Source organism: Apaloderma vittatum, unplaced genomic scaffold (genome assembly GCF_000703405.1).
Source record: "Apaloderma vittatum isolate BGI_N311 unplaced genomic scaffold, ASM70340v1 scaffold13802, whole genome shotgun sequence".
Classification (NCBI taxonomy): domain Eukaryota; kingdom Metazoa; phylum Chordata; class Aves; order Trogoniformes; family Trogonidae; genus Apaloderma; species Apaloderma vittatum.
In genome coordinates, this window is record NW_009704289.1 from 15295 (window position 1) to 23498 (window position 8204).

General features: G+C 49.6%; 1 protein-coding gene across 1 annotated transcript in view; it reads left to right on the forward strand.

Moving 5' to 3' along the window:
- SCN8A (sodium channel, voltage gated, type VIII, alpha subunit) overlaps positions 1–8204 on the forward strand; it is a 37648-nt gene that overhangs the window by 7214 nt on the left and 22230 nt on the right. The window contains exons 2-8 of the mRNA XM_009865005.1: positions 1–63; positions 1244–1333; positions 1538–1666; positions 3168–3259; positions 6680–6901; positions 7241–7304; positions 7874–8015. The exon at positions 1–63 is cut by the window's left edge and continues 83 nt beyond it. Coding sequence (XP_009863307.1) covers positions 1–63; positions 1244–1333; positions 1538–1666; positions 3168–3259; positions 6680–6901; positions 7241–7304; positions 7874–8015 — 802 coding nt within the window. The remainder of the gene's footprint in view (positions 64–1243; positions 1334–1537; positions 1667–3167; positions 3260–6679; positions 6902–7240; positions 7305–7873; positions 8016–8204) is intronic.

The window sequence follows — 8204 nt, forward strand, 5'->3', positions numbered from 1 at the left end:
CTTGTACATTTTAAGTCCTTTTAATCTGTTTAGAAGAATAGCTATTAAAATTTTGATACATTCATATCCTTTTTATTGCTGAGTTCTTTCTGCCTTTGTGTATTCCCTGAAAAAACCTGCTCGCTGGTTTATTGCTCAGTTCAATGCATGAATTGCAGTTCTGCACCTGGGGAGGTTGGATTGGCCTCAGAGCAAACACCAAAATGTGCTTTTTTGTGGATGAGAAGGCACGATCCTTTAGACACATCCCATCAAGTAAAATAAATTTCATTCATTTTCCCTGTTAAATTCCCTGCCTGTGTCTGTTCTTCCAGCAGTGCTGAGTTTTGGAAGAGATAAGATTTAAGGGGCTGCTTCCCCTGAAGAGGGGTTGAGCTTTACCCGGCTGGGAAGTGGAATTAGTACCTGGAGAAGGAGCCAAAGATACTTTATGTGTAATTAATCACTGACTAATTTCTTGCTCTTAGGGCATCTCTCAAACTTGGGTCTGATGGCAAGGCTCTTCCAAAATGTTCCTCGGGCAGCTCTGGGAGCATCATCTGCATGTGTTGTTAGGAGAGAAGGGAAAAAGAAAGTGGTGTATTGGATGAGCTGCTTATTTATTTATTTTTAGAAAGCGACTTATAAATGGAAACGCTTTCCTTTGTTGCTGCAGAGGCTGCTCTGTACTTCCTGCATCTCTTAGGAAGAAAAAGCTTTTCCATCTTTCCAGAGTCCCCTCGGGATCTGAGGCTGGGAACGTTTTCTTTGGCTCCTGGTTTATTTCTCGTAGAATTTCCTCCGCTCCGGGCGAGAGCTGCAGGTCGGTCAGGGTGAGGCCGAGATGCTGCCAGCAGCCCTTGGACCCTCGGCTGGGCTCCGTCCGCGTCTGCTTAAACAGCTTGGAAAGTCCGGGTCCAACCCTGGGTTTCACCATTCTGCTGATAATTCAGTAGTTAAAATCCGCTCGGACTTCCAGCTCTGAAATTGTGCTGTCCCTTCAGCGCTCCTCGAATCGCTTAGTCCAGGAAACACAAAATAAAAATACGAAAAGTAAAAATACGAAAAATAAAAATACTGTTTCTAGATAGTCACCCCAGCCGTCTTTCCCGTGGCTGCTGGAAGCATCTTGGCTCTTCTGCGTAGCCCACAGAGAACAGGCTGGGAGTTGCTGCTGGGTTTCCCTGCAGGCCAGTGGTTTTAGGGAGCCGTGAGGTGATGGAAAGAGCCGCGCTCGTCCCTTTGCTCCTTGACTCTGCTCTACAGTATTTAGCATGATCATTATGTGCACTATTTTGACCAACTGTGTATTCATGACTTTTAGTAACCCGCCGGAATGGTCGAAGAATGTAGAGTAAGTAAAGCTGCTTGTGGTTTTTAAGCACAGCACGTTGTTTTTCTTCCATTGAGAAATCCTGTCCTACTCGCCCTTAAGTTCGCATGAATGCAAGTTGTGGTTTGTATCCACTTGGGTTAGACACAAGTGTTTGTCATCCCTCTGCGCGAGTGACTAAAGTGACATTTCTGCAGACACAGCTCGCTCTCTCCCTCGCTGCAGGTATACGTTCACCGGCATTTATACGTTTGAATCGCTTGTGAAAATTATTGCGAGAGGTTTCTGTATAGATGGCTTCACTTTCCTCCGTGACCCGTGGAACTGGCTGGATTTCAGCGTGATCATGATGGCGTAAGTTGCGTTTTCAGATTGTTTCAGGGGTTCGTGGCGCGCGGGAGGGGACGAGACCCTGGGGAGAGAGTGAGTGCGTAAGGAAAAAAATAAATCAAGGGAAAAAGTGAATCCCCACAAGATTTCTTCCTTGATTTTTCAAAAGAAACCTTTGGCCTGACACGGAGTCACAGACCTAAAATGGAGTTGCTGCCAAAAAAAAAAAAGATTTTCTGAAAACTGCCTTTATTAAGGTGAGGCTTGGCGATAGTGCCTGACATTTGGGATGGCTCACGGGCCAGAGCGGCGGCTTTTTCTGCCGTGGGTAAGACAGGAGCCCGGCAGCTTCAAATTCCGGTCTCTGCCACTCCTTCCCTCCTTGGGTGCACGTGTCAGGGTTTCCTGGGATGCGCCTTAAGGTCGAAGGGCCGCTAGCCCATTGCCGTTGGAGGGGCGGCGTCAGAAAAGGAGACGCTTTATTTCCCTTCCTCGGTCTTTTTCTCTTGTGCTGGGCTGGGAGTGAGGATTCCGGGGGGTCTGAGCTCACGACTGAGCCAGGAGAGGCACGGTCCACTTTGGGGTTTTCCTTATTAGCTCGGTCCCGCCGGTGAACGCGGATGCGTGTCACTGCTACGCTGAGTTGCCGGTGGAAGAGATTTCTTTTTTTTTCCTCCCCCTTTTACATTTGTTTTTGGAATATTGCACGTGTGCGTGTTGGGGCTCCCGTAGTCAACAACAACCGGTCAAAACTGAGGGGTCAAGTAGGAAGGAGCCTAATTTTCAAAGGTTCAGAGCACTTTAATCATAGTTAAATGCCTGAGGCATATAAAATGCCTTTTTTCAGCTGGATTCTGCACCCAAATTGGTTGATTTTCCTGAATTTCAGCTCTTTTCCTCCTTGCCTTTTAGTTGTGTATTGAAATTACACGCAAAGAGTTGGGCATTGCACACAAAAGGCAAATAACCGGTAGCTCACCGACACCTCCCCAGGCAGCACAGAGGAAATATTTTATTCTAAGTTGCAATAAAATTTAACTCCATTAACTTTGCACTAAGCCTCTCATCCTCCGAGGTTCATCCCCTTGTAAAAGGGGGATGATGGTACCTACCGGTGGCTCACAAGCAAGTAGTGAAGCGTAAAGGATTAAAAAGGATGCTGATCGAAGCCGTAATTAATTGTGCTTTATTAAAAATGTGAAGTGAATATACCTGAACCCACTGAGTGAGGCGATGTCACTGAGCATCCTCACGTGTTTGACACTTTCACAGTCACCTTTTCCTGTAGAGGTAGCGTTAAAGTTTAAAGCCCTCGATAGGCGAGTGTCTAACGGGGCGCCCGGACGAGCTGGTTTCGGTGTGGAGAGACTTAAGCTGTGGTTTGGCTCTGAAACTCTCTGCCTGTCTCTCTCCGGAGAGCCAGCTCTGAAGCATTTCAAGTGACGAGCTGTGTCCTGCGAGCAGGCAGCTGTGTGGAAAGGCAGGCGACCCCAACGGTGCCATTAACTCTGGTTTAATTCTGCAGGTATATAACAGAGTTTGTAAACCTAGGCAATGTTTCAGCTCTGCGCACTTTCAGGGTTCTGAGAGCTTTGAAAACTATTTCTGTAATTCCAGGTAAGGCGGCCCCGGTTGGTGTTAGCTGTTGGGGACAGGCCCCTGTGAGTGACGTATTGCTTTGTCTGTAGTGCTCGTCTGATTTCGGTGTGTGTATTGTCATTGTGTTTTTGTGTGTGACCTCCCTCCTTGCAGATATGTCACAGAGTTTGTGGACCTTGGGAATGTCTCAGCATTGAGAACTTTCAGAGTTCTCCGAGCTTTGAAAACTATCTCTGTGATTCCAGGTGAGAACCGTTCAGCATTAAAAGCTGCTCTTGTGTGTCTCTCTCTTCCGTGTGCCCCCTCCCATCCTGCATCGCTTCTCTCTCAGAAATGGCACTGGGATCTGCTCGATGGGCTTTGCAGTCTGTATAAGCAGAGGGGTTTGAAATTAAGGCTTCCGGGCTGTCAAATTCTGGGTTCTGTGTGTGTGGCATGTGGCTCTCCGATCTCTGAAACGAAAGCCAGACCTACAGTTTAGTTCAGGCGAATAAAGGATGAGGCAGGCGCTTCACCTGCACGCATTCTTGCTCAGGGAATCCTCCCATTAGGGCTTCCAGAGCTGTTTTAGGAATACATTTGTAAAGCAAGCGAGCAAAACCCAAACCAAGAGTCAAAACCTAACCCAGAGTCAAAACCTAACCCAGAGTCAAAACCTAACCCAGAGTCAAAACAAAACCCAGAGCCAAAACCTAACCCAGAGTCAAAACCCAACCGAGAGGCCAACCTTCCTGTGTGAGGCAGCTGCAGTTACTCAGGGTCAGGCGGCACCTGAGGCAGGTTGTCCTCCAGGTGCTGGCGACCAGCTTGCCTCCCCATCTTCAGAAAGGGTTGGGGCTGCTGTTTTGAGAGAGACTAAAGCATTGGCATCACCAGCTTTTGCATTTGTGCCTTGTAGGGGCGAGCAGTGGCCCTTCCTTCCTTGTAAGAGGCGTTATGGACTGGGAAGGCGATTCTGATCCTGAGCTCTTGTAGAGAAAAGGCTGGTGCAGATGGTTTCTCAAAAGCATCCCTAATTTTAAGGTTCGGCTCAAGACTCAATTCTCACAGGCGCTGAAGCGTCTGTAGTTTCCCAGCTTGCAGATGCTTGACCTGTCTCAGGCTGGGCCCCCAACATAAGTTTCAGTCCTCTGTTTCTTTGTGGTCTGCTCCGTAACGCGTTAATCGCCCTCTCAGCCTGCCCTTGTGTACAGGTTTGCCGGAAAAGAGGCTGGGGGGTTGTAGGGGCCCCTCGCTTTTGTCCCCACGCCAGACTGCTAACCCCATCAGGCGTCCGTGGCTGTTGCGCATGATGTTCTTGAGTGGCACCCGCTTTCCTCGCACCGAATGAGACTCTGCCAGAATAACGTTCTTCCTCAGCCTTAACCTTTCAAAGAGCCAAAGGGATTTGGCGATTGCGGGATGCGAAGTGCCGTCGCGACTCTGTCGGCCCGCGACAGGTATTGATTGGCTTGCTCAACGGGAAGCATCCCCGTGGAAATCAGTTCTGTCTGTGTTTTGCTTCCGTAATCAGAGCAACGTGAGGATGATGCAACCTTTAACGAGCTGGTTACTAAGTGTGTGACTGCATGCCGTGCCTGCCTGCCGAAAGGAGCAGAACCGGGCAGATTTGTGTCGTTCTCTCCACCCTCCGAGAAGCTAAGGGAGTTTTCCTCTTATTCCAGATGACAAAACTGAGGCATAGAGTGCTCTTGGTGGGATTTTGTGCTACCGTGTCTCAGGGAAGAAGTGATTTTCAGAATACGCTCAATACAAAAATGCAAAGAAGTTCCCTTTCTGCTTCAGCACGTGGAATGGAATGGGAATTTTAATGCTGTGCTGAGCTAGGGAGAAACTCATCTTGCTGTTATGACGAGCCCTAACTACATCCTCTATCAATAACTGGAATTGTCCTCAATGTGTTTTTTTTAGACAAAAATGATAATTATAACCGCAGTAGGGTGCGCCACAGGACTAAATTCCCTGCAGGCTGGGCTTTGTGTGGAATTGTGTGGCAGGACAAGACTGTGGCACCTCTGAGCTAAACCATCAAACTACTGCTTTCACCGTACGGCTTGGTAAACCCTCCTAAACTCTGTGGCGGTCTAAAGATATTTTTTTTTATTGGCACTTGAGTTATTGATGTTTTAATTTATTGATGCCACCAGTGTCCGTGCATTGCCGCCCTGCGTTGAACATGCCCTGCGGGGAGCCTGGCTCTGCAGCACCTGAACAGAGAGCAAGTTGGGTTTGCCCTGAGGCCGGGCTGGGAATGCTCCTGCTGCCGGTTTATCGGGGTGCTCCAGCCCCTGCTCTCCTTTTCTGCCAGTGGGAGAGCAGCGCCCAGGGCAGAGGCACAGCCGCTGCTGTCGAGGGCTGCATGTGCGGAGCCGTGCATCTTGGGCATGCCAGCGTGTGTCGCAGTGGTTATCTGTCTGCAGAACTAACAGCAAGAAGCTGCTTTGTGTCGGAGCAGGGCTTTGGCACTGTTAGAAGTTTCGAAGGTGGAAGTAAAAGGCATTTTGCAAAATGATTCCTCCGTCACGTTTTCTTCTCGTTTGTGTATTTTTGAATTTTCACGTTCCTCATACGGATCAAACCGCTGGAGTGGTATAGGGAGGTTTATTGCAGACTGCTCCCGTGCCTTCAGCCGGAGGCTTGCATCGGACTGACCCAGAATTCGTCTGGATCTGTGATTTTTATTTTTTCTTCCTCCCTTCAGCCTCCTTCACTCCTCATTTACAAATGCAAGATCATCCTACTTCACATCAGAGAGGGCCCCAGTGCTGTTTCTGCATCCCAAGCAGATCTGTCTCCTCGAAGCATTAGTGCTGTGTCCTTCCCCCAGCTCACGGCTGGTTTGGGAAACCATCAGGATTCTTGGCTTCTGCCTGAGCTTCCTTTAATTATTGAGCCTTGCCTGTTCGTGATCCGCAGTAAAACCCGAAGAGCCAGCGCTCGGGGTGAAATCCTGCCCTCCCTGTAGCAAAAGCCCTGATGTGAGCAAAAGCTTCAGCTCCCGCAAGGAAAGAGCAAGCGCGGAAGCACTTGAGTTGAGCGGTAGAAACTTAAGATGTAGCTGGAAAGGCATTTGATCTTTGTAAGTTGTCGTAGTCTGTGCGGGTTTAAGCACCCGCGGCGAGGTTTGTGGCGCCGAGTCTCACTTCTCTTGCTTTTACGGCGATGACTCCTCTGCCCTAAGGCTCGGATACGCCCGGGGATGAACGCTGGGACTTTGTTTTGCTCTGACTGTCGCTAGTTCACCGCTGGAACCGGTGAGCTTGGTTCCTTTGCCACCTTCGTCGTGGAGAAACCGGCATGCGAGGGGTGGTTCTGGGGAGCGCGGCCATTGGGCAGCTCTTTTGCCGCCGTGTAGTGGCTGCGAGGTGCTGCAGGGGCGTGAATTTTCAACACCTCGTTCTACGGGAGTGGTTTCTAGTCTTGTTTCCTTCTCCGCAGGCTTGAAGACCATCGTGGGGGCCCTCATTCAGTCTGTGAAGAAGCTGTCAGATGTCATGATCTTGACGGTGTTTTGTCTCAGCGTCTTCGCTCTCATCGGGCTGCAGCTCTTCATGGGCAACTTGAGGAACAAGTGTGTGATCTGGCCAATTAACATGAACGAGACTTTCCTGGATAACGGCTCCCGGGGCTTTGACTGGGAGGAGTACACCAACAATATGTGTAGGTATTCCTGCAGAAGGCTCCCCAAAAGCTTCTTACCTGGCGTCCTGCTGCTGGCCAGGATTCTGCTGGGGCGTGTAAAACCCCACACTCAGATGTTTTCCACTTTTTAGAAACCCGGCCTTGTTAAGGTGTTTCTAGTTGGGTTCGTCCTTTAGAAGGCACTGGCTGTGCTCTTGCAGTTAAATATTTTGTCCAAAGCTGTTTAAAACTGAGTTAGCTGGCTAAAGAGTTTATCAGTAGGGCTCTTTGGGGCAGGTTTTCATGGTGCTGTAGTACGTTAAATCCTCTGACTCTGTATGTCTGTGTGTGTAATCTGTTCTCTCTCATCTTCTCCAGCAAATTTTTACATCATTCCTGGCGCCCCTGATCCTTTGCTCTGTGGTAACAGCTCAGACGCAGGGTGAGTGTTGAGCTGTTTTGTAAACAGAGACTCTAATTACCGTCGGTGTTGGCTAACGAGAGCGAAACCTTTGGGATATTTCCTGTCGCTTCCTGCGTTGGTTTTGGTGTTACTTCGCGTGTAAAAGGTTGCAGGTTCTAACTTTTAATCCATTGTTGCTCTCTGTTTGACTAATATAATGTAAGCTGACGTTTCCCACGTCACCCCAGGAGACAGGTACCTCTAGTGGTGATGGGTTACCACAGGAGGAGGCGGTGGAGGTTCAGAAATGGAAACTTCCCACGTGCTGTTGCCTCCAGCTGGTTTTCCACCCAGTCCTTCAGCTCCAAAGACACTCGGGGCAAAAGCCAGTCCTTTCGGCTCACACTGGGTGAAAAGCCCCGCGTCTCGTTTCCGCAGGAGTCAGTCTCCTCGTCTGCTGCCCTCCCGTGATGCGGAAAGCTGCGGGCGTGCTGTTTGTTAGGGCTGTGAAAATCTCCGTTGACGTGGGTAATGTGCCTGGTGTCAACTTAGCTCTGTCCCTTTTACCGCCTCGGCGCCCTGAAACCTGTCTCTCGTCTTCTTCGCAGCCAATGTCCGGAGGGCTACACATGCATGAAAGCAGGACGGAACCCCAACTACGGTTACACAAGCTTTGACACTTTCAGCTGGGCTTTCCTGGCTTTATTTCGCCTTATGACTCAGGACTTTTGGGAAAACTTGTATCAGTTGGTAAGTAAACGCTTCCCTTCTGTGTCACACGAGGTGAGGGTTTGGGGGCAGTGCAGGAAAGGAGAACGTGACAAGCTTTGTTTTATTGCTCCTCTCTGAAAGAGCAGCGACAAGCCGAGCTGCGCGGGGCTGAGGCGGAAGGGGTCGTTGCCTGTCAGCAGCTCGGCTGGTTTTAAGTACGCCAGCGAC